General features: G+C 56.6%; 4 protein-coding genes across 19 annotated transcripts; 1 reads left to right on the forward strand and 3 right to left on the reverse strand.

Annotated features, from left to right (window-relative positions):
• Positions 1-40: 40 nt before the first annotated feature.
• On the reverse strand, positions 41-9,359 carry HGS (hepatocyte growth factor-regulated tyrosine kinase substrate). Of its 2 annotated transcripts, none has more exons than XM_085240422.1 (21): positions 9,236-9,359; positions 8,857-8,941; positions 8,408-8,483; positions 7,888-7,980; positions 5,992-6,115; positions 5,764-5,816; positions 4,805-4,873; positions 4,501-4,625; positions 4,180-4,258; positions 3,992-4,090; positions 3,492-3,587; positions 3,096-3,134; positions 2,868-3,011; positions 2,519-2,729; positions 2,156-2,328; positions 1,863-2,003; positions 1,607-1,784; positions 1,394-1,527; positions 934-1,050; positions 643-738; positions 41-569 (listed from the first exon to the last, which is right to left on the reverse strand). In XM_085240422.1, the coding sequence occupies exons 1-21, from the start codon at positions 9,270-9,272 to the stop codon at positions 462-464; spliced, it is 2,277 nt and encodes a 758-aa protein (XP_085096548.1). In that variant the 5' UTR covers positions 9,273-9,359; the 3' UTR covers positions 41-461. The 2 variants fall into 2 exon arrangements, with proteins under 2 accessions (XP_085096548.1, XP_085096547.1); XM_085240421.1 differs by having other exon boundaries at positions 2,519-2,732.
• On the forward strand, positions 9,335-11,833 carry ARL16 (ARF like GTPase 16). 8 transcript variants are annotated; one of them, XR_014887486.1, is made up of 4 exons: positions 9,335-9,465; positions 9,549-9,918; positions 10,056-10,590; positions 11,110-11,833. XR_014887486.1 is itself a non-coding variant. In XM_085240448.1 (4 exons), exons 1-4 carry the CDS (start codon positions 9,378-9,380, stop codon positions 10,225-10,227), a joined length of 549 nt encoding a protein of 182 aa, XP_085096574.1. In that variant the 5' UTR covers positions 9,335-9,377; the 3' UTR covers positions 10,228-11,833. The 8 variants fall into 8 exon arrangements, 4 of the variants coding, with proteins under 4 accessions (XP_085096574.1, XP_085096575.1, XP_085096576.1 ...); XR_014887485.1 differs by having other exon boundaries at positions 11,169-11,833; XR_014887483.1 differs by having other exon boundaries at positions 10,056-10,542; positions 10,628-11,833.
• Positions 10,600-14,717, reverse strand: LOC116217317 (uncharacterized). Of its 4 annotated transcripts, none has more exons than XM_085240436.1 (7): positions 14,090-14,717; positions 13,320-13,947; positions 13,037-13,100; positions 12,784-12,818; positions 12,530-12,662; positions 12,006-12,176; positions 10,600-11,702 (listed from the first exon to the last, which is right to left on the reverse strand). In XM_085240436.1, the coding sequence occupies exons 3-7, from the start codon at positions 13,049-13,051 to the stop codon at positions 10,992-10,994; spliced, it is 1,065 nt and encodes a 354-aa protein (XP_085096562.1). In that variant the 5' UTR covers positions 13,052-13,100; positions 13,320-13,947; positions 14,090-14,717; the 3' UTR covers positions 10,600-10,991. The 4 variants fall into 4 exon arrangements, with proteins under 4 accessions (XP_085096562.1, XP_085096561.1, XP_031412172.1 ...); XM_085240435.1 differs by having other exon boundaries at positions 14,051-14,717; XM_031556312.2 differs by having other exon boundaries at positions 13,320-14,717.
• A 665-nt stretch (positions 14,718-15,382) lies between these two features.
• TMC6 (transmembrane channel like 6) lies at positions 15,383-22,695 on the reverse strand. 5 transcript variants are annotated; one of them, XM_085240413.1, is made up of 23 exons: positions 22,560-22,695; positions 22,007-22,092; positions 21,782-21,900; positions 21,565-21,693; positions 21,285-21,443; positions 21,101-21,206; positions 20,934-21,030; positions 20,596-20,850; positions 20,172-20,362; positions 19,957-20,101; positions 19,641-19,796; positions 19,308-19,483; positions 19,116-19,197; positions 18,730-18,827; positions 18,483-18,578; positions 18,057-18,132; positions 17,741-17,874; positions 17,344-17,520; positions 17,150-17,228; positions 16,951-17,028; positions 16,334-16,710; positions 15,925-16,183; positions 15,383-15,531 (listed from the first exon to the last, which is right to left on the reverse strand). In XM_085240413.1, the coding sequence occupies exons 2-20, from the start codon at positions 22,060-22,062 to the stop codon at positions 16,957-16,959; spliced, it is 2,403 nt and encodes an 800-aa protein (XP_085096539.1). In that variant the 5' UTR covers positions 22,063-22,092; positions 22,560-22,695; the 3' UTR covers positions 15,383-15,531; positions 15,925-16,183; positions 16,334-16,710; positions 16,951-16,956. The 5 variants fall into 5 exon arrangements, with proteins under 5 accessions (XP_085096539.1, XP_085096542.1, XP_085096541.1 ...); XM_085240416.1 differs by having other exon boundaries at positions 17,104-17,228; XM_085240415.1 differs by lacking the exon at positions 15,925-16,183.
• Positions 22,696-22,890: the final 195 nt, after the last annotated feature.

Genomic DNA, 22,890 nt, shown 5'->3' on the forward strand with positions numbered 1-22,890 from the left:
CGGTAGGTGTCGCCCGGCACGGCAGGGCACAGCACGCCGGTTCGTTCCGCACACTTTATTGACACCGTTGTGGCTCGGGCTCCTCCGGCGCGAACCGAGCGCGGGAAGCGGGGGGCAGGGAAGGAAGGGTGAGGGGAGCAGACCAGGGCGGGCACGGACGTGCTCGTGGTTCCCTCCTGCCCCCGGCCGGGCCCTGCAGGCCGAACTGCAGCGCGCGGGGGCGGGCAAGGAGGGGGCAGCTGGGAGGGGGAGGAAGCAGCGCGGGGAGCCGGGGCGAAGGGGCTGTGCTCCTGCGAGCGGGGATCTAGCACCAGTGCTGGAACCCGGTGGTCCCTTGGCCCCTCGGTCAGGGACAGACGCAGGGAGGAGCTGAGGGGCAGACAGGACGAGGTGAGGAACAGAAGTGATTCTGGATGAAGAGTAGTGTTACATTGAATTCTCCGCACTCCCCTGTGCAGTATTCAGTCAAACGAGATGAGCTGGGCCTCTCCGCTGCCCTGTGCCTGCTGCACGGGTGCTGGCGTGGGCTGGGGCTGCTGCTGCTGGGGGGGCCCTCCGGCCGGGGCCATCTGCAGAGAGGAGGCAGCGCCGTTAGGCAATGGCCGTGCCTAAATCCCCCACCGCCCTGCAGGCAGCACTCACCTGCTGGTACAGGGGCTGCTGCCCAGGCAGGTAGGACTGCTGCGCAGGCAGGCTGCTCAGTGCTGCTTCTTGGCCCGGCAGCGCCGACATGAGGCCCTAGTGGAGCAAGGGAAAGAGGGTTAGACTGACTTCTAGACTCAACAGCACAGCGTCGTGGAGGGAGAAAGCAAGCCCTATGCATGGGCAAGCCTGCTGTCTCCTCACCTCCTCTCCCTTCCTGGCCCCAGCAGCATAGGCTCAGGAAAGCTCCAGTGGCTGGAGCCTCCCTCCCCCAGCACCCCAAGTGCTCACCTGCATGCCATAGGGCTGGTACCCCATGGAGACCGACTGGCTTCCCATGTAGCCCACAGCCCCTGACTGAGGAGCCTGCGAGATGGCAGGGATGCTCTGTGACTGTGATGCTGCATTCTGTGGAGGAGATGCTGCCAGTGAGAGGTTGTGCAAGCAGCTGGATCTCACATCGAATCTATATTGCAAGAGCTCTAGGACCAGCAGGGCTTTCCTCTGGAAGCAGGTAGGGCATGACTTTCCTCTGCACAGTAGAGAGACTAGGGCTGGGTCTAACCCCTGCCCACACCCACAAGGAAAGCAGCAGAGCAGTTCTAGATCTGAGACCAACCAGCTCCTCTTCCTGCTGGTTAAAGGTTCAAGAACCATGGCTGGAGTTGGAGTACAGATACCAGCTCCACAAAACACTCCAGCCCTGCCCCAGCTGGCCACCAGCTCCTCTGCAGCAGCTGCCCTCACTTGCCTGGTAGCCCTGTGTTGCAGCTGGCTGATAGGACGAGTACGCTGGGGTCGTAGTGGGCACCGCCTGCCCCTGCTGAGCCGCCTGCCCGCTGCCTGCCCCTGGCTGGTACATGTAGGCATTCACCACGTTGGGATCTGAAGCGAAGAGGGCAGAGATGGAAGCAACTGCCTTTTGTTCAGCCTCTGCCCGCACCGGATCAGCACGATAACATACCTGTCCCAGTGACAGGCATTGCTGTATATGGTCCTGTGCCCCCCTGTGCTGCCTGGTTCATGTATACACTGTGCATGGGAGAGCCCTCCACAGAGCCAGCGGGGCTGAAGGTGCCAGGGAAGCTACTGGGCCCAGAGGGCTGGTAGATCACTCCACTGGCTGCTGGCATGGCCTGAAGCTATTGAAGGAAGAAAAGCAAGCTTTAGGCCATGGCCCCCAGGACCCAGCAGAAGGGTCTCTTGCCCAGCAGTCAGACCTGGGCATAAGGCAGTGAGAAAGCTGGCATCTGGGCTCTCATCTGGATGGTCTGCTTCTGCTGTTCCAGGCGCATCTGCCTCTCTTTCTCTTGCTCCTGCAGTCGCTGGATGGCCAACTGACGCTGCATCTCCAGGTACTCCTGTGGGAACAATGCCAGTGCTGTGATGGCTGGAAGCTAGGACGCAGCAGCGCTCCCTCTTGTCGGGACAGCTGTCCTTGCCAACTCTGGCTGGCCCACAGTGCATACAGGTATGCAGGTAGACCCATGCTGGAAACGCTTCTCTGCCTCACCTGCTTTTTCTGTCTCATTATCTCCAGCTTCTGGGCCAGCTGGATCTGGCGCTGGCGCTCTGCTTCCTCTGCTGCACGCCGCACCTTCTCCCGATGCTCCTCCCTCAGTGCATTCAGAGCCCCACGTGCATCCCGGATCTGGGCCAGTTTGTCCTGTAGGCTTTCATAGTACACTGGGGAAGGAAGGAGAGCCTCAGGGATCCTCTCAGTGGAAAACACTCAGACGATCCCTGTACACTGCTCTGACTTCTCTCCAGACAAGCTGTGTCATGGAAATGCCAAAGGCTGACTCTGGGGGATGCCCTGGCAGCCACCTGCTCCTCCCCAGGTCACCCAGCCCAAGGTAGGACAGCTCCCACATACTTCTGCGCTCATCCAGCTGGTTGAGCAGCTCCAGCAGCTGGGGGTGCATGTTGTTAATGGACTGGAAGAGGGACAATACGGCAGAGTCGTTGGTGATGCTGCGGCCTCGCATGTGGTTACTCTTCATGCGGTTGACAAACGTGGTGACCGCATTTTGGAGAGCCTTCAGAAACTGCTCGTGGTTCTCCTCCGACTCACCATTCTGGTACTGCTGCTGGAAGAACAGGACAACCAGTCAGCCTCAGCTTATCCATTCCAAGAGCCAACAGCAACTCTGCACAGCTGGGCTACATGGGCGAATCAGGCATTTCTCACACTTCACGAGCTGCTGGCTCAGGCCCCCTCTTACCTCAACAACACTGAGCGGGGCAGGGTGGGCTTCCCCAGGCTGAGCAACTGGCTCTGTGAGAGACAGAGGTGCTGATGGGGTGGGGCTCTTGCGAACTTCCTCTTGTTTCTTTTCCCAGTAGTTGCGGTTCAGGTACCGAGCCAGCTGCCAGGAAGAGAGGGAAGATGAGCATCACAGCCCTGCTGGGAGCAGCCCTGCACCATGGACTCATCAGTCCTGCATTCTTACCTCAGGGTCAATGTCCTCAGCCAGGGGAGCAGAAGAGTTCTGGAAAGAGGTGAACAGGGAATCCAGTTTAGAGAAACCAGAAAACTGCAGCTTGCATCAGCTGTCCTGCTCAGACCTGGCCATACACAACTATCAGTGCTGAACAACAGAATGAGAGGGGTACAGCTATCTCCTTTAGCCAGATACAGACTACATCTACTGTAAGCCTGAACAAAACACCAGCGGCATCTAAATGCTATCTGATTTTCCAGCCAAAAAGAATTATGAAAAAACAATGGACTGAAGGGAGCAAAACTGTTCTCTTGGGGATCAAATCTGACCCAAGCAGGGCAGAACTGGGCTGTGAAATTGGCCTTTGCCCAGCTACTTCATGCTTAGAGGCTCCTGTGAACGTACCACAGGTGGAGAATAGAGCGTGCCCACTGGAGGAGCTGATGATGTGACGGGTGTGGGCTCAGCCTTTGGGTACATGGAGTAACTTGTCTTCTGCCTCTGCAAAAAGGATAGGGAAAAAAAGAAAAAAAGAAAGAAAATCAAATCAGAGACTGTTCAGATTCTTCCTAGTAAGCCAGTCAGCAGCACACTGGCTATACAGTGGGGAGGTGAATCCCCTCATGGTGTCCAAGCACAGCCAGCAGACCCAGCATCATGCTCTACAATTCTCGCAGCTTGGCAGGCCCCAGGGCTTGCATCCGGGGTACAGCTTGCTTTCATTTCTCCGTTGTGCAACGCAACATGTGCCTGGCTCTCTTTTCACCCTAATCTCATTCCACAAGCCCCCATACCTCTCACATACCAGGACACGCCTAGGGATTTATTACTGCACAGCTAGGAGATACCCAGCACATCTGGCTGCACGGCAAAATACACTCCCAAATGCCAAGCAGGGTACGAACCATCCTCTCCTTCTCCTCGGCCTCTGACTGAGACAAGGCAATGGCTAGCTGGAGCTCTTCTTCTTCTTGCAGAGCTGTCTCATCACGCTTTGGGGGCAGCTGCAAGTAGAAAGACGAGGAAGTGGCCACTAAGGGGATCAACAAGCAGGCCATGATCACTAGGTCATCTAGTGAGGAGAGCCACTCACCTGGGACTGCTGAGAGAGGGGGCTGGTCAGGTACTCAGGGGGCAGTTCAGAGGCAGCAGCAGCTTTACCCTCAGCTTTCCTGTAGCCAGAAAGAGGTGACAGTGCAGAATGAGCTTCTTCCTCAGCACTGAAGCCCCAGTACTGCACAACGTTACAGCTGTAAAGCCCACTCTCAGAAAGAACAAAACCCAGACAGCCTGCAAAGCTTGGGAAACCCTTTGCACTGGTCTTTGGACAGATGGCTCCATGTCAAGTTTCTCCCCTCACAGTACCAACTGTTGAAAGCAAAAAAAAAAAAAACATGCCACAAAGGATACTGACTTGTTGAGATGCTCATAACAGGGCTCACACACTCTCACTTCCTTCTCAATCCCGAACTTGGGGATGGTGGAATACTTGGAAGAACATTTGCCACAGAAGATCTGCCCGCAGGCCCTGCAGTGATGCTGGAAAAGATGGGAGACATCAGTATGGTAGTGAGACACTTCTTCACTGCTGGACAAGTTCACTCACACAGGAACATGTTCCCACCCAGATGCAATTCCACACAGGCTCAAGGAGTCTTGCATTTTCTGGAGGGGCTGCAAAAGGCCAGGGAACTCAGAAAGGCAGGAATAGCACCCACCTTCCGTGTCACCACACCAAACTGCACTCGACACCTGTGACACTCCTCAGCATCCACCCAGTCTGGAGCCTGTTGGGTTTGAAGAAACTTGTGTGAGAAAGGGAGCAATGTCTCAAGGATGGTGGCTCCACAGAGCCTTTCAGGATCTCCTCTGGCTAACTAAGGCTGTCATGAATGAGGCAAGAAAAAAGCATTTGAAGCTCTATAGGATATTGGTCCTTGCAAGTGGTCACCTCTTGTGTTACTAGACTGTGACACTTTCCCAGTCAGCAGGATTACAGCAATCACTTCAGCCATGCCCTGCTACCATTTTCAGTCTGCCATGCTTCTGGAAAGACACTGAGTAGGTCGTTTCTGTGGGGCACTGTATGATAACTGTTGAATCCTGGCCTGAACCACTGATTGAGCACCTGGGGAAAGGACCTGGTCAGCCCCAGGAGCACAGGTGAAGGCAATTCAGCTGTGCGACCAGAAGGGGTGGAGCCTGGCTGCCTGCACCTCTCTTACACCTCATTTAAGGGCTGACTGCCACTGGGGAAGGATCTCTTCCTGGAGATCCCTCCTTGGTGAAGCTTTTTCCTGTGAACCTAGACTCTTCTGATACAGGTGAGCAATCTTCTTCTTTTGTTTTACAGCACTCTCTATTATGCCAGTCCTTTTGTCATCACGCCTTTGTTGTAATGCCTTTCCCGTTGTATTGATCTAATTGCTACAGGCACTTAGCAAGATGAGACTAATTGACTAGGACAGGGTCAACTGTCCCCTCCCTCCTAGCAATTATAAGCCAAAATGCTGTATTCAGAACTGCCCAAATGACAGCTGGGAGCAATATGCACCCAGCAAGGTCTCTAATCTGAGTGAAATAAAAGAAAGCAAGAACTGAAAGTTTAGTATCTCTTGAGCTACAACAGCAAGTTCTGCCCTGCAGTGCCAGCTCTCTCCCCAGCAGTGAAGCTCACCCTTTCTGCAGCAAACATGGCATCGCTTTCCTTGAACTCTGGAAACACATGACCTGTGGGAGAATAAACAGCATTCCATTGTGAAAGGTTTCTCCTGCATATGGAATATCATAAGTCCAGATTCCACCAACACCTAGCTGAGACCCAAAGCCCATTCCTTCTGCAAAGCTCCTCCAAAGCAGATCTGCTTGGAAACTGTCCACCCATTTTTGCCCCCAGCATCCTTACCTTCAACCTTCATTATCTGATAGGTGTCCTGCACCACCTTGTACTTGGGCTCATTGCGGAAGGCGTGAGCCCAGGCCTGGATAAGGTTCAGAATCTTACTGCGGACACTTGTCTCCACTTGTCTCTGCACAGAAAGGGGAAGAAAAAAAAACAGAAATCTGAGAAAAAGTCTCTGAAACACAGAAGATGGGTCAAATACTATTCATAGAGAGAGGAACTTGGAGTACTTGTGCAAGCAAGCTGCAAGCAGAACAACTTACAGCAAGGACTACATCTCCTTCAGCTTTCTCACATCAGCATAAATAGGAGGACATCCTTCAGAATGACACAAATCAACTTGAAAAGGGGTGTAGTGTCACAATGCTTTTGGAAAACATCTACAGAGACTCATACAGTTGTTCCCCAGGGGAAGTGCAAGCACTGGCTGGCCAACTTTGTTTACCTTCTCACAAGAGCTGATCATCCTGCGCTCCAAAACCTGCAAAAGTGAGAGCTATCCAACTGGGCAGGACAGCACAGTCTGATTCACCCCAGTTCTGATAGGGCACCACAAACACAAAGCAGGAGGCTGTCTGTGCCTAGCTGTCAGCAGCTCCAGCTTAGAGACTCCTGCCCATTAGTAGTCAAAGCTAGCTTGGGTATGATGCAATATCCAAAAAATGGACAGCTGGGAAGCCTGCCCTTTGGAGGCAGGGGCAGTTGTATCACAGCTCAAGAATAGAGGAAACTTGGCAAGCCCATTCCTATCCCAGACAGCCTCTAAGTGCACCCTGTCATCAGCTGACCAAGTCACAGCCTGCTCACATGATCAGTTTCTCCAGAAGTCATCCAGGAAGCAGAGAGGCATTGTCAAGTTCCTATTTTCAGCCCGTGACTTAGTGATAGTTCCTGGAGCTCCAAACTTACAGAATTGTCAAAATCCTGCTTTCCATAAATGGCACAGCCCTGAGCCTCATCAGAACAAAGCATTAGGTGTTCACAAGCAGCAATGTTCCCAGTGTAGGATGAAAATGGGTCTGCAAACTGCTGAGGCAGGTAAGGAGTGGAGAGCTTCACAAAATCTCTCAATCCAATCTGGTCTGATTTCTTCAGAGCCTGGAGTGGTTGCACTACTACACCTGGCCTTCACATTGTGGCAGCATTCCAAGTTCAACAGTAGATACTGTATGAAGGCTGAGTCAGCCCCCAACAGGAAAATGACAGAAGAGAGATGCTCTGCTACATTGCATATGATGACAGGACTAGCACAGCTCATTCCACAAATATCTGGGTCATCTGCTTGTCTATTTCTGGCAGAAGATAGGGATATAAAGAAGTAACAGCATCACTCTAACAAGGTTTTGTCTGTGCACTGCTGTTCTTGGGACTGGGAACTGAAGACACAGGTTCTTATTTGCACCTCACTTTTGGAAGTCTCAAGTCGTGGGACATAAGGAGGTCCTGCAGGCATCGTGTTATCGCACTGACAAGTGATACAGGTCTACATCCTGCAAAACTCCTCGGGCCAGTTCCACAGGCCAATGTATAGATGAAACTTCCGTCAGTTTTCACCATGCTGCTTAGCTTCCTGCATGCCTTACCCTGGTCTATAGGAAGGAAATTCACAATAGCACCTATCATGAAACAGCCTGCGCCTTTACAGCATAATCCTACCCATGGTATAACCAAGCATTATCTTTGCTCTCATGATATCTTCTCTCCCCAGCAGGCACCAATCAGCTCTCTACACTCATCCCTTTGTATTAAACAGTACAGGTTGCTTTTATCTGAAAGAGGTTTCCAGTTTCCCTTTTGTTCCTTACACAGAGACTGAGACACGGAACATGCACATTTTTTCCTTTTGTTGCCTCTCTTACAACTTCATTCAAAAACTGAAGTAAAATAACATACACTTACCTTGAGTATTTCTTTTAGTTCCTCCATAGTTTGTTTGTTGGCTACCTCATCATGAACTGTTTGACCACAGTTTTTAACCACAGACTCCATAACCTGCAAGTGCAAAGGACAATATTAGCCTGTCGCTTTCTTCCTTCTCTGTGGTTTGCAGTGAAAGAACAAAAAAGCTGCGTTTCAGCACCAGTTACAGCAGTTCTTGCAGCAGGTGCACAAAGGGGGCACTATTTAAGTAACAATTCAAGTTAAGGAAGCATCAATTTGGAGAAATCTACACCACGAGACTGGAGCATAAGCTATGCTTCAATTTCACAGTGTCATTCATACCACTGCTATTTATACCACAGGGGCAAGCAGACAGATTCATACAGATAGTCTCTCAAAGGCTTGCTCCAAGGCTGAATGAAAAACACAGTCATTCTTGGAACCTCTGTGCAAGCAGCAGGCAGGCTTGGAAGAGATGAGAAGTTCCCTGGCCTGTGAACTGGGCCCTTAAATCATGAGAGGTTTGGGCTGAAGTTACCTCCAGTGCGTAGAGTGCCACATGGGGATTCTTGTCATTGACCTTCTTCTTGATAGCGTTGACTGCGTATTTTGCTCTGGACAAGGAAAGAGAGCACATATGCCCAGGTAAAGAGGAATCTACGAGGATAATCCATCACCCCCCAGTAACAGAAGAGTACAGTTAGCTCATGGTGCACTCAATTCCCCACAAGGAAAAGTGGGAAGAGGAATGCACGTATCCAAGCTTGAGCTTCTCTACTGATTTCAGGCCAGATATAACCTGCAGCTACTAAGATCAGGAAGGGTGCTCCAGAACACTGAGGCGTGCTGCCTCCCAACTCTTCTCTGAAATAGTACAGCGAGCAGCGTCCTGCTGCAGGCTGACAAAGTGAGACCTCCATGTTTCATTTTCTGCACGCAAGCAGATCCGTTCTCACAGCTTAAACCAAAACGCAAAGGGGCGCTTACTGCGTGTCTCCCTGACGGATCATGTCGCAGATCTGCAGGATGGACTCCCAGTCCGTCTCCAGCAGGAGCTGGCTCGTGGCTTTATCTGCAAAAAACGCGACCCCTCTCAGCCTGCTGCAAGTGGCGGCCGCAAGGCCCGACTGAGGCCCCCGAGGCCAGCCGCGATGCCCCAGGGCAGCGCTCGGCTGCTGACAAAGCCCCGGTTTCCCCGTGGGGATCCGCAACCCCGGGCCCCGCCACGCCCCCCCCCCCCACCGCCGTCGCCGCAGGATCGGCCCAGCCACGGCGCCTGGGCCCGGGCCGCCCCGCTACAGGAGGCTGAGCCGCTCGGGGTCGGCCCTGCCGGGAGGCGCGTCCCACGGGGAGACTCAACCCCTACCCAGAAGCCGCTCGAAGGTGCCGCCGCCGCGCCCCATGGTGATCGCCGCCGGGCCGCCCCTCTCCCTGCCCGCGGTCACTTCCGGCTTCGGCCACTTCCGCCTTCCGGCGTGGGGGCGCGAGCTGCTTCCGGCGGGGCGGGCATGGCGGGCGCCGCGCGGCCGGGGTCCACGTGCCTGTTGCTGGGGGCGACGGGCGTCGGGAAGAGCCTGCTGGGGAAGCGGCTGCGCAATATCCGAGCGAGCTGGGGGTCGCGGGGCCGGGGCGGGGGTGTCCCGCACGCTGCTTCTGGCCTGTCCTTAACGCACCGGCACAGCTGTGCTCCCGGGACGGGGCCAAGGAGTTGGGCGAACCCCCGGCCACGCTGCCCACGGTGGGCACGAACCTGACGGACCTGACGCTGCACAAGAGGGTGACGCTGCGGGAGCTGGGCGGCTGCATGGGCCCCATCTGGCCCAGCTACTACGGGGAGTGCAGCGCCGTGCTGGTGAGCGCCCGCCCGGCCGCGCTGCGGGGTGGAACTGCCCCCCTCGGATCTCCCCAGCGCCTCTTCCGTCCCTCTCTGCAGTTCGTCATCGATGCCGCCAACCCGACCCAGGTCTCCTCGTCCTGCGTCCAGCTGCTGTCCCTCCTCTCTGCAGAGCAGCTCGCAGCCGTGCCCGTGCTGATCGTCTTCAACAAGATGTAAGGAGGGCATCGGGGTGCTGCGGTTGCTGTTTCGTTTCCAGCAGCCTGAGGGGCTGATGGGCCCTGATAGTGCGGTGCTGCTGTGGGTGGAAGGTTAATGCAGTGTGATTAATGTGTGCCCCCTCCCATCATAGTGACCTGCCCTGCTACATGTCACTGGTGGAGATGAAGTCGTTGTTCCGCATGCAGGACATTGTCTCCTGCGCCACGCAGCCCATCACCATTCTGGAAACCAGTGCACGCGATGGCACCGGCCTGGCTGATGTCCTGCAGTGGCTTCAGGCCACCCTCGGGGACCCTAGCTGACCTGGCCCCAGCACTTGTGCAGTGTGACAGGCTGATGGCAGGCAGCAGCTCCTCGGTACTCCGTGGTAAAACTGAAACTGAAACCCAAGCCATCTTTGTCTGTGTCTGCAGCAGATCTTTGTCTCCAAGCAATCGTGCAGCAATTCTCAGGGTGCCTCAGAGCGCGCTGCCCTTCCCCTGCAGGCTGTGAGACCTCAGCAGAGGGAGTGCCACCTGTGGGAGGGCCCTGCTGGCTGCTTGCATCCAGAGCAAGATGGAGCTCTGAAACCGGATGGACCCTGAAGGCGAAACTGTCGGCTCTGGAGCCACGCGAAGGTGAAAGGAGAGAGTTTATAATGGACAGGTGCTGCTGCAAATCATCAGGTACGTAACTGAAAATCAGACATGTTTATTTATACAGGTGAAAAGCAGAGCCCTGTGTGCTGGAGATTAGCAAGGGGCAAATTGATATCCTATCACTGTGCTGCTGGCAGGACATGGAGCCAGGCTGGATTCTCACCCCAGATAAGCAGAACCTGCTGACATGAGCATGTAGCTGGGTTTGGAGGCAGCATAAAGGTGGAGTGAGAGGGTCCTCCTCTCTCCCGTGCTGGTACCTTCTGGAGCAGGAGTGGTTGCAGTGCTTGGGGCTCCCAGCTGCTCTGACCTCACATGCCCTGCATCACCCATAGCTCAGTGGGGTGACCCATGGGAATATGCAGGAAGACAGGGGCTTGGGGGTGTTGTGCTGATACACAGCACTGCAGATGCCTCTCCGGCACTCACTATGGTTCAAAAAACTGCAGATTATGAGGAAAATTTTTGTGCTGAAGCAGCCTGATAAGCTGATTTCTAAGATTTGGTTTTATGTTGTTTTCAAACTCTTGCTCAATGGTCTGGTAGGTGTTCTGTGGGGGATTGTTTATCACAGAAGTGTCTGTTGAGACGACCTTCTCCTGCAGCCCCGGTTCGCCTTGCAGCAGCTTGCTCAGGCTCTCATTCTCAGCGCAGTTTCCGTATGGCCATGGGACATTTTCCCTGCTGTCACCCTCATACGGCTGGAAGTCGACGTGATACATCATCTTGCAGTTGACGCAGGGTGGCTTTTCTATGAAGTCTCCATTGCTGCTGTAGCAGAAGGCTCGGCACTGCACTCCATCAGGGAAGACAATGGCCAGATTATCCTGCCCGTGGTACACTGCGAACGCCACCGCCTGGTGCCACGTCCTTAGGCACAAGATGCTAATCATGATCTTCTTCTCCATCCGCCCTTTGCAGGAGACAGATGCTCCATAAAAGAGAGGGAAGCCTGCTTCATTCTTAGGTTTTCTGGGTTCTCTGTAAAAGCTGTAAGCGACAACTGCGGCTCTGAAGGTGAACTCAGTGGGCCTCAGTTTGGGTGCTCGAGTCCTTCTTGCTATTTCCACAGCGCTATTAAATCCATGCAAGAAAGATTCCATTTCCTCTTGGGTGCTGCAGCCCGCTACTTCGTTGCCCTGGGAACATACACAGATCTCAGTACAGATCCCTCCTTGCCTCTTTCACTCCTAAGTAGTCGATATCTTGCAGGAAGAGGGGATGAGTGTGGTCTTAAAAGATAAACTTAAAAATAGTTCTGTTTCCCTGAGTTTGTTAGCACCAGCTGGTCTGTACAGCTCATGGTGACTTGAAAAGTGAAAAATAAGTCCTGCTGCCTGTTTTGCTGCACTGCCAGGATGTGCCTGCAGTGTGCTGCATTTGTCACACACCTACCCTACCCCAGCCCTGCTGTTGGCACCATGTAGGTGTGGAGTACTCACAAACTGCAGCAGGATGGAGTACGGTGTCAGGCTGGGCAGGTGGGTGTCGTACTCCTGGAATGATCGAGGGTACTTCTCCTGCAGGCGCTGGAAAGTTTTGGAGTCTAGGAATTCGTTGGGTCTCATCTGCCTCTGATTCAGCCTTCCAAAGAAGAACACTGTGTGCAGCACCTGTTGGCAAGCAGACACCCAGTGCTGAGCTGTCCCTGGATGCACAGTAGGGCCTTTGTGCTGGCCTCTGCCACGGCTGCTCCCTCCCCGAGAGCTGCCCCTATTGCTTGCATGGCCTCTTTCTGCATCCTGTGCTCCGTGCAGTTTCTCCACACCACGCAGCAGCTCTGCACAAGCAGGGAGCAGTGGGAGCCCACAGATCTGGGCTCCTACTCCATTCCCTGCAGACCCTCACACCCACGATGGAGCCACTGCTGTGGGGGCTATGCCACCAGAGTTCTCCCACCTCGGACAGGACGCACAGCAGTGCAGAGACCCCAGAAGGGCCATCAGGTTGGTGGTGAAGCACTGACCTTTTCCATGTATTGCTTTCTGATGTTTTCAGCTGGCTGCCACCTAGCCAGCAATTCCATGAACTCCTTGATGAAGAGATTCCCACTAGTCTGCAACTGGAATTTATCCATCTCTTCTTTCCTTGCCAACATCCTGTGGGAGCAGAAAGGAGCACAGGTGGCTGTGATGGGGTTACCCCCAGCTGCGAGACAAGCAGTCACCTCCCCCATATGGCCAGGGAAAGGGGCACAGGAGATGTGAGGCTCCATCTTACCTTGAACGGTCTTGAGAAGCAGCATGGCTGGGACCCTGTGGGAGGGAGAGGAAGCTCAGTGGTGTAGTGCTGCACGGACCCCCCAACCCCACTGCACACCTGATGGCACTTCGTGGACTTGGGGTGTCCCTCAGCATCTCTAGATGGCACCACTGCTACCTGCTAGCCAAAATGCCTCAGAGTGGCCATCAGCAGTCCCCAAGTGAGAACATCTCTCTGTGTCTCTCAAAGAGAAGGGGCAGGCTTCACCCACCTGGTTTTGATCCATTGAGTACGCAGAGCCCCGTGCTGCAGTTCTTGGGTTCCGGTCTATGGGGCTGTAGGAAAGCAGTGAGGTCAGAGCAGTCAGCAGAGCAGCAAGGTGAGGATCACCAAGGCTGAGTGCTCTCCATGCCATGCGCAGCTCAGAGCAGCCAGCTTTGGGATGGGGCCATTTTGCTGTGCACATCTGTCATTCCCACACCATCCCATTGCCCTCTTCCCAGCGAGCAGACAAACCCCTCGACAGAGATACTGATACAAACAGCAGCACTTACTTGGCAGAGGCAAAGGGCCCTTAGAGTTCGTGCTGCCTTCAGCCACTGGGAGACACGGCGCTGGCTTCAACCCGGTGCCTCTAGACCCGCTGCTGATATGGCGACTCTGAGAATGCACTTCCCCAATAGTGTGCAATGGGAGAACTGTGCAAGGGAGTGGCCGAGCTCTTTGCACTTCCGTTTCTCCATAAATGAAACTCAAACCTAGAAAACACATCATCGATGGGACAAGCAGGGTGTGTCCGCTGCACTCTCCTAGTATGGGCTTGGTATGCCAAGCCCTGGGTGCAGGTCTCCATAGAGCTGCTTGGAAGTGGGTGTCGCAGCCAGGACAGCTGACCCTTACTGACCGAAGGGATATTCAATGCCATGTGGGACCATGTTGGAGTAAGGAAGGAGAAAGGCCAGCAGGGCAAGGGAGGTGCTCATCCTCTCTCCTCTGCCCTGTGGAGGCCTCATCTGGAGCATGGGGAAATATCCAAACTCACCTAGACGCGATCCTTTGTGGCCTGCTCTCGGGAACCTGTTTTAGGGGGATTTGACCTACAGACATCTGCTTTACCTGATAGCTTGGCTTTATGCCAACTCTATTTCTTATGCTTGTATCCTTCCAATTCCGCCCTTTGCCCTATAAGGGGAGAGTGAGCGAGTTGCTGTGCCCACCCAGCAAGCAGTGCTCAGGGGGCTTTAAACAAGGGAGTGCTCACTGCTGGGAGCTGGAGCATGCTGACCCTGGTATGGAGGCACAGCCCTGGCTCCCTGACTGTCACCTCTCCTGAGATGAGGACAGGTTCAGCTTCACTGGACAGCCTTCATGAAGTAATTCTTGAAGCTCCTCTTGATTCTGTTACACTTAGCCGATGGGGAAGCTGGAAAAGCCCCTCCTGATAGGACTGAAAGCTGGCTGGCACCAAAGCAGAACAAAATGTTTGTCACACTCTTAACATAGGTAAAAAACAATGAGTCAAAATCCTGTATATTTAAAATCTTTAATGTTTGATTAAAGCAAGTTTGTGCTTGTGCAAGAAAAATCTCACTTCAGGACACAGGCTTACACAGTGATTAACCTTTAAAAGTGCAATTTTAAGGGCAAATCCATTGAGATTTAATCTGGTGGAGGCTCAGGAGAGATTTTATCAGTCTCTTCAACTCCGTGAAAGGAGTTTGTGGCGAGGTGCGAGTTGTTTTCTGCTTCCAAGCAAAAGGAACAGGACAAGCGGTGGTGGTCTGAAGTGATTCCAAGCTGGATATGAGGAAGAATTTACCAGAAACAACTGTGACCTGTTGGCACAGGCTTCCCAGGGAGGGGCTGGAGTTACTTCCAGCCTTCCCCCTGAAGTTATTTACAGGTAAGGCAGATTAAATACAGCTCAGTTCCACCCAAGCCAACCCCTTGTCACATACACAGATTCAACAAGCATCAACGGGTTTGTTCTACAGCAAGTCCAGGAGACGTTGGAAGTCCTCCTTCCCTCCGTCAAGGAATTGCTGAGCACTCTGCCTCAGCTCCTGGATTGTTGGGTCTTTGTCTCGCTCCGCTTCACGCTGTTAGGAGAGCAACCCAGGAGCAGTTAGGAACTGATGTAGGTGGGATCAGTGCCCAGCAGTAACAGACCCAGACATCCCACCCACCTCAGGCTGTATCTTTCCTTGGTTTTAACCCACACCCTCTAGCTCACCAGTGAGTCTATGTGCTCTCCGCAGTGGAAGACTTCTTTCCCCAGGTGCTGCAGCCCTATCTCCGTGAATTCTTGCATATTCTTGGCAACTTTGTGTAGCGTCTCCTCCTCGTAAGCATACACCTCCCCACTCTCAGCAACGAGGATGACAAGCTGCTGCCCCGTGGCCAGACAGGGCACATCATCCACCGTGCCCACCACCTCCATCTTGGTGGGCTGCGGCAGGTAGAGCACCTCACAGTACTCCCTCAGCTCCTCCTGCCCTTCATAGAAGGAGCCCTCCAGGCCCCCGACCCGCAGGTGGAACTGGGGCTGCTTTTTAAAGCCCACCATTTTGCCACGGAGCTTCGTCACACACTCACGAATGTCGCTCAGGCTGCGAGCTGAATCAAAACAGGAAGCTGAGCACGGCGGTTGGCTGCTGTTCTGACTCACCGCCTGGTTCGGAGCCCTACGGGCCGGGAGCCTGGTGCCAGGAGCGGCCCGCAGGACCCTAATCTGAAGATTAGCCTTTGTGGTGCCGTAGGAAGTGCCTGTGCTGCCACGGGAAAAGCACACATGAGCAGGGCCACAATGGTTCAGGCGTCTCCCTGACCTGGCCACGTCTGATCCCGTCTCACGGCACTTGGGCCGGTTCCTGGCCTTGTCACCGCCCCCCCGATCCAGTCTGCTCCTGGGCTCCCCCCAGCCGCGGCCGCCTGGTTCCTGTCTTGTCTCACTTTCCCCCTTCCCCCAACCTGGCCCCCCTCAGCCTCCCCACCACTTCTGGCTGAGTGCTTCCAGCCCGTTCCCAGTCTCGTCCTACCCCACCGCCCTCAGCCCACTCTCAGACCCCCTGGTCCCGACCGCCGCTGTCCTCCCACCACCCATAACCCATCCCCATTTCCCTCCAGCGCCTCCAGCGCCATTCTCCCACACCCCAGTACCTGAGTGACCTGTTGAGGTGTTGCGAGTCCACAGACATGGCTCAGCCCCCTGCCCACCCTCACCCTACCACCCCCCACCCCTGCAGTGCTGGAGCACCAAACGCTTTCGGTAAAGCCCTGGGTGGCTGCCTGGGTTCCGGCTACACCCAGAACAAACATATCTTGCTCCGCCCCGACTGTCATGTGCTGATTAGTTTTTGTTCCCTTATCTCCACCGTGCAGGGGCTGCTGATAAGGTACTGCAACATAAAGCGTCCTGCTGCGGAGGCAAGATGGGGACATTTAATGGTTATTTCAGAGCGGTGACAGCCCCGAACAGAGCCTTTTTGTTCCCTGCCCACGCAGCACTGGGGAGTGCCGGTTTATTTCTGAGCCCGTCCTGCTGCACGGCCCTGCTCACTGCACACACCATGCCGGTTTCCTTCACGGGGTAGAAAACTTCACCACCTCCATTCCAACGGGCTCCAAGATGCTGCTTTCCAGGCTGGCCGGGCAGTTTGCACGAGGGAGAGTTGTTTGTAAGCACAGCTGTGTGCGCAAGCCGGTCCCACGGAGCTGTGCTGGGACACAGCAGTGGGGCTGTGCTCCTGGCTCCATGGGGGGCTCTGGGGGAAGCACCCTTATCTCTGTGCTGCAGCACTGCCCAGAAGTCCTGGGCTGCTTCGAGAGCAATAGTTCAAGAGTGCAGTAGTTCTTTGCTCCCAGGACAATGCCACACAGCTGCTGGCTCCAGTCCCTGCTGGTGAGCGTTCCTGTTCTGCCCTGCTCCCTCCTGGGTCTGTAACACTGAAAGGAGAAGGTCCCTGTGAGGCCCCAACAGTCATTCACAGCGAGCAGAGCGCTGCCGCATGCTGACAGTAGGGATGACGCTCTCCTTGTCCCTACTGCCCCCCAGTTCCCCGTCCCAGTCCCTCCCCAGTTGGCACTGTGCTACTCCCATCCCCCAGCTCCAGCACAGAGCAGGGGAGCACAGTGACTCCCCAGGCCTGCCGACCCCCAGCACTCTCCCCTGGGTCTGGGCCTCACCTGGCATCAAGCACAGTGCACTTTATCATCATAAATGCAGTGAATCCTCTGAATGAGAAATTTTTTATCCTCCCCCTCCTGTAACAGCAGAGACACCACAGTGAGCAGTCATGCGGGATGTGATCTTCCCAGGGCCATGGGGCTGGGAACTGCCCTGAGCTGCAGGGACAGGGGCTAGGAACACGCAGAGCTCACACACGTTGGCAATCTGCTCCTCCAGCAGGCAGATGATCTGGCGCTGCCCTCTCAACACCTGGATGTTGAAATAGATGACGGCTCTGCAGTGACAGGTGTGCAGGGATGGTGTCACTGGGGCTGAGGTCCCCACACAGGGCTTCTGAAGCAGCAGGGGGAACCCAAAAGGTGTGTGCAGGGTTCAAGCCTCATACTCACAGCACCATCCCAGTGAGAAAGAACAGGAAGACAGTGTTCTCCACCAGGTACTGGGGGATCCAGCCAAACCAAGCGATGTTGGGGTTGGACTCCTCCAGCAGCTCCACCCAGACCTTCGGTGTTTGGTAGATGGTTTGAAGCCCCCGGAAGGGGCCACAGGTTTCTGATGGTTTCTCCCTGAGCAGGCAGAGTGAGTCAGTGGGAAGCTGCTTTGGGAGTGGACAGCTGGGCACAGGGCAGTGGCTGGGCAGTGCCCATAACATTAAGCTCTGCCCTAGCTCATATTTACAGGAATTGCAAGGGCTGGGCCCCATCAGCTGGGTTGGGGTCTCATCCCCAACCATCCCTGCAGGTGCTGCCCCTAGCAGCAGGTGGCTCTGTGCCCATGAATACTCACCACCAGATTGTGTAAGAAACAAAGATGGCTGCACCCAAGAAGGACGGGAAGAAGAGGAGCGTGATGAAGACAGTACTCATATGAGATGCTTGCCAGGGCTTGCTGGGGGACTGGCAGTTCTGCATCAGACTGGTCTGCAGGCAAGGAACAGCATGCTGTCATCTCCCACAGTGCAACCCCAGGAGTGAGTGCAGGCAGCTGCACCCCCTCACGTCCCCATCCCATCCATCAGCCGGGAGCTGAGACCTGGGGGACCCCAACAGCATCTCTGCTCCTCTGCAAGGAGGGCACTGCTCTCAGACAGACGCAATCACACCTTTTTGATGTAGAAGAGCAGCAGCAGCTTCACTACTTGCACTGCTGGCAGGAGTGGTGCGAAGAGAACCCCCAGCCTGGGAGAGAGACAGAGAGAGACAAACTGAGCTGCCTAGGAGGGCAATTTGGGGCTCAGAAGCAGCAGGATAGTGGTGCCAGCTGCACTCAGTGTTTCGCAAAGCCGAGAGCAAGCACACAACGTCCCGTGCCAGGCCGGCTGCACAGGCTGTGCTCGGTGGCACATCCCACACTTCAGGGTTGGCAGCAGGTCAGACAGGAGAGGTTTCACTGACCCCTGGTGGATGTGTAGCCTTTGCAGCTGCCCACACCAGAACCCGTTGGGTGGCACGAGGCAGGGCACACAGCAGTGAGCACCACGAGCGCAGGCTGGCAGGGGATGAGCCACATCAGGCTGGAGATATCTCACCAGGTCAGGGTCTGCCCATAGATGAGCTCCAGCACATTTTGGGCAATGTCAAACTCAGGCCTCCGCTTACTCTTCAGCTTCTTCTCCAGAATCAGCCTGGGGAGTGAGAGGAGCTCTGTTGACAGCTGCTGTGCACCCGACCATCACCCTTGGGCAGCTGCAGAGCCTCTGTGTGCCGAGGCAGAGCCACCCCAGCTGGAATGGGGAACAAGGAGCCATGCTGGTGGGCCCTTCTGAGACACATTACCTCCAGAGCAGCTCCCCAAAGCCGGTATCCAGCAGAGTGAATATGAAGTCCATCACCACAAAGCGATACAGGTCCTGCCCCACACACGTCTCCCAGCACTGGGGACAGAAGCGTGGTAGTGCCAGGCAAACAGAGCAGCTGCTCACCTCTGTGGCTCTTCATGGGGAGTTCGAAGGACTTCTTCCTTCCTTATACCTCTTCCCCAGCTACCTATATCCCTCTCCCCACCACAGGTGAAAACTGTGCCGTCCAGCACAGCCCCCACTGCTAGACCCCTGCCCACACCGCTGCCCCAGCTCTGCTCTGCACTCCCTGGGCCAGGGGTAGTGTAGGACACACAACCCCATCCTGCCCTTCTCAGCCCTGCACTGCCAGCCAGTACCAACCTCCTTGGCAGAGCAGACCAGTCTGCGGCTTAGCCACTGGTAGCAGAGCAGGCCGAGGACCACCATCTTCAGCAGGAGGTTCCTGGGGAGCAGGAGCAAGGATGGGGAGCCCCTGGGCCCCAGGCACAGCAGAGCTGAGCCCCAAGAAAGGGAGATGAAGCAAACCTGGGGTGCAGGAGTCTCCCACCCTACCTGCAGATGGCCACGTAGACCTCTGCCTCTGGGGAATCCTGCTTCTCCCACGCTGCCAGCAGGTTGTAGAAGTGGGGCATCAGCGTGTTGAGGAGTGACACGACGAACGGCAGGGCCAGCAGGACTCCCTCCTGCAGCCACACACTGCCTGCTGCAGCTCCCTGTTTCTGCTGCACCTGGTGAGTAGTGCCTGGCTCAGCACGGCTGCATGGTTCCTGGTGCCAGCCATGGGCTCAACCCCACTGCTCCCAGCAGCAAGCACCATGCTGACAGCAAGAGGGAGGTGCAGCGGGGCTGCCATCACTGCTCTGCCTCAGCCGGTGCTGTGCTTACCATGTGCATGAGCTCTGAGAAGTAGTACACGGCCACCACGCAGCCCAGCACCGTGCCCAGTGCTAAGAGCCAGGCAAGCAGGAGCACAGTGATGTGTCGCAGCCGCTGGGGAAGGCTCAGGGGGCAGGAGCGCAATCGCTGCTCTGCCAGCAGCTCCTGGAAGACAGCAGAGCAGCCAGAGTGGCTGAAAATATAAGCTGGGTCCACATCTAAAGCAAGGGTTTATCCTGCCCGCTCAGGTGGGACCTGGAGGGCTGCTGCACATAGGTGCAGCACAGGGTTGGCATACATGTAGCACTGCAACCCCACTCCTCACCTTCAGCTGAGTGCAGATGTTCTCACTCTGTAGCTTCACTGAGTGCCTCTGCACCACCTTGAAGTCCCACGCAGAGAAGATTTTGATGGCCAGGACTCCTGTGGAGCTGCCCACGCGGTAGCTCTTCAGAAAGGAGTGGTACATGCTGCAGAAGGCAACAGGGCAGTCAGGGCAGCAGTGCTGGGCAGTCAGGCAGTGCCTGCAGTGCTGCTCACCTGTACATCAGCAGAATGCAGGTGGCAAAGAAGTTGGCCCCAATAGTGAACATGTAGGCCAGTGGCATGTTGTACGGGAGCTGGGTGGCTCTGGAGGGGCTCGTGCTGCCACTGGGGCTAGATGCAGAGGGGTCGTTCAGGGTGGTGTTGCTGTAGTAGCCGTAGTACAGCAGTGAGTGAGTGAAGGAGCCCTGTGGGAAATGCACAACAGTACCTGTAGTGACCTCGCCGGTGCCAGCAACACTCTGCCAGCCTGGTATGGGGTCAGCATCAGCCTGCATGGCACAGTGCCCTGGGCAGGAGCAGCACTGGGGACAAGGGCACAGACCAGGGCACCGCCATGGCATGAGATGCAGGGACATGGAGCAGGGATGAGGCTGGGGGCAGCTCCCAAGCAGCAGGGCACTGACACTGTGGCACTTACCGCTCCGGTGAGGAGTTCGAGGCCAGTGAAGGGACGGGGGCTGGCCACAGCAGGGGGATAGGCAGCCTGCAGGGCCACCACAAAAACCAAAAGGAGGAGGAAGGAGATGATGTTGAACAGCAGGAGTGTCTTGAGGAAGAGGAAATAGGAGAGCACGCTGGAACCAAAGCGGCCACTGATCTGCTTCAAGGCGTAGTGCCAAGGCTGTGCGGCATGGATCAGTGCCAGGAACCTGTACCAGAGGGTCCGGCAGCCCTGGGGAGGGTGGGGACACAGTGAGGGCACCCCGCAGCTGTACAGCATCACCACCTGCTCTGGCCACTGTGCTGGAGACTTACAAGCACGATGCAGTCCTGGCACCATGCACAAGGAGAGGTGGGCTCTGAAGAGTGGACACGTAGCCCTGGGGTGCTCCTCCTCTGGCTCAGCTGCCTCCTGCCCAGCACAGGGGGCATCAGGGGCAGCCCAGGCTGGGAGAAGCCCAGCCCAGACCACAGGCACCTACCGGAGGCTGCGTTTCTCCTCCAGGCTGAGAGGCACTTCCAGCAGCACTTGGCTACGCTGTGCAGGTGGGAGGCTCAGCAGCTCCTTTGCCAGCAGGCTCTGCTTGTCTGAAGGCACAGAGACTCAGAAGAACGCATCCAACGAGAGGATCGTGCCCATCCTGAGCCCCACTCTAGAATGCTCACCTGCCAGCGTGGCGTTGGTCGGGTCGCTCTCCAGGTCATACTGCCGCAGGCTGGGCCGTGCTGTGTGGCTGAGCTGCTGCAGGGATGGACGGCTGCTCCGACGCCGCAGCCGTGCCGTGCGGTTGTAGTATTGAGAGATAATGGCCCCACGGCTGCGCCCTGCGGCAGGAACACGGCACTGGGATGGCGGCCTTAGGGAGAACTCCTGGAAGGGCTCACAGCATGGCACAGCCTGGGTAGGAGGGGCACAGGGGTGGCACAGGGAGGGGGTGGCACTCACCGATGGTGTGGCTGGGCATGTTGGCCAGGATGCGCAGGGTGGTGGCGTAGCCGGGGTGCTGCTCACCCTGCTTGGGCTCCAGTCCAGCAGTGGCCATGGGGTCCAGGGGGGGCAGGAGAGCCGAGGGCTCTGGGAGGAGAGAGAGGATGTGGGATGAGAGCCGAGGTGTACAGGACTGTTCCCCTCCATCCCACATTGCTGCAGTTCCATGTTGTACCTCTGCTCCTCTCCTGCAGCTCCATTTCTATTGCCCCTGCCACCAGGCTGCTCTGCTCCTCGATGAGCTCACAGAAGGAGCTGTGCAGGGCTCCCTCATTGTCCGGGCTCGGCTCCTGGCTGCAAGAGCACAAAGCTGAAACCCCCACTCGGCTATGGGGGAGGTGAAGCTCCGGGACAGATCTGGGCCGGGTGGTTCTACCCACGGTGTTTAGCCCGCACTCACCCATCGCTCTCAGTGTTCTCAGGGACTCGGAGAGTGAAGGCAGGCAGTTGGGACATCCCGGAGCCGCGCTGTCTCCCGTACGCTGCCTGCACAGCGAACAGCGCCGTCAGCCCCGCGTCCCGCCCGTGGCACAGAGCCGGGGCTGAGGGTCCGCGGGGGTCCGAAGGGTCCCTGCTGGCCCAGGGGGCGCGCGGCCCGGCACTGAGCGAGAAACGAGACAGGAAGGAAGAGGAGGGAGGAGCGCGCACGGAAGGGTGCGGGGCGAGCGCTCGTCGAGGCGCGGCCACCGGGGGCCGAGAGCCCGCAGCGCCCTGCTTGGATCGGTTCAATGCAGCGGGACAGCCGCTCCCAGGTCCCGAGCACGCGATGCCGGAGCAGAGAGCTCGTTCCCCTCCTTGCGCATCCCGACCGCCACCACTGACGGCCCTATGCAGCCGTCCCCATCCTCGTCCCCCTTCCCTCCCCGCCCCGCCCCGCACAGACAAAGGCTGCGGGCAGGAGGCGGCCCCGGTCCACGACCCGCCGCGCTCCCCCGGCACCCGCGGCAGCGCACCCGGTTCCAGCGGCCGCCGCAGACGCGGCCGGAGCTTCCCGCGGCGTCCCGGGGCGGCGGGCACGGCACAGCGGCGTCTCGCGTGTGCGCCTCCCGGTGCCAGGCACGGGGCGGCAACGAGCGGCGCGGGCAGGGGGCGGGGCAGGGCCGCTCTGACGCTCCGTACCGCCGGGACAGTCACACAAACCGCACCCGTAGGCGCGGGGCCGGATCTCGGCACGGCACAGGGCACGCCGGGAGGCGCGGGGCGGTCACGAGGAACGGGGCTCGCGTGGTGCCTGCCGGACCCCGGGAGCCGCACCGCACGCAGCCCGGGCCGCGGGGCAGATCC

This window comes from Meleagris gallopavo, chromosome 20, assembly GCF_905368555.1.
Source record: "Meleagris gallopavo chromosome 20, MGAL_WU_HG_1.1, whole genome shotgun sequence".
In the NCBI taxonomy this organism is placed as follows: Eukaryota; Metazoa; Chordata; class Aves; order Galliformes; family Phasianidae; genus Meleagris; species Meleagris gallopavo.

Excerpts from the sequence above, each read along its gene's own strand:
- ARL16 (XM_085240447.1), top strand. The coding sequence starts at position 9,378 with ATGGCGGGCGCCGCGCGGCCGGGGTCCACGTGCCTGTTGCTGGGGGCG. Across the intron at positions 9,466-9,548 it reads GCTGGGGAAGCGGCTGCGCA|AGCTGTGCTCCCGGGACGGG; the intron begins ATATCCGAGCGA and ends ACGCACCGGCAC. Across the intron at positions 9,919-10,055 it reads CTGATCGTCTTCAACAAGAT|TGACCTGCCCTGCTACATGT; the intron begins GTAAGGAGGGCA and ends CTCCCATCATAG.
- LOC116217317 (XM_085240434.1), bottom strand. The coding sequence starts at position 13,231 with ATGTGCACAGCAAAATGGCCCCATCCCAAAGCTGGCTGCTCTGAGCTG. Across the intron at positions 12,663-12,783 it reads GCTTCTCAAGACCGTTCAAG|GATGTTGGCAAGGAAAGAAG; the intron begins GTAAGATGGAGC and ends CTGCTCCCACAG. Across the intron at positions 11,703-12,005 it reads ACTCCATCCTGCTGCAGTTT|GGCAACGAAGTAGCGGGCTG; the intron begins GTGAGTACTCCA and ends GTATGTTCCCAG.
- HGS (XM_085240421.1), bottom strand. The coding sequence starts at position 9,272 with ATGGGGCGCGGCGGCGGCACCTTCGAGCGGCTTCTGG. Across the intron at positions 8,484-8,856 it reads ATCCGTCAGGGAGACACGCA|AGCAAAATACGCAGTCAACG; the intron begins GTAAGCGCCCCT and ends TTCCTTGTCCAG. Across the intron at positions 1,051-1,393 it reads CTGCAACACAGGGCTACCAG|AATGCAGCATCACAGTCACA; the intron begins GCAAGTGAGGGC and ends TCTCCTCCACAG.
- TMC6 (XM_085240415.1), bottom strand. The coding sequence starts at position 22,062 with ATGTCCCAACTGCCTGCCTTCACTCTCCGAGTCCCTGAGAACACTGAG. Across the intron at positions 21,901-22,006 it reads GAGAACACTGAGAGCGATGG|CCAGGAGCCGAGCCCGGACA; the intron begins GTGAGTGCGGGC and ends GTGCTCTTGCAG. Across the intron at positions 17,875-18,056 it reads TGCTCTTCTACATCAAAAAG|ACCAGTCTGATGCAGAACTG; the intron begins GTGTGATTGCGT and ends CCTTGCCTGCAG.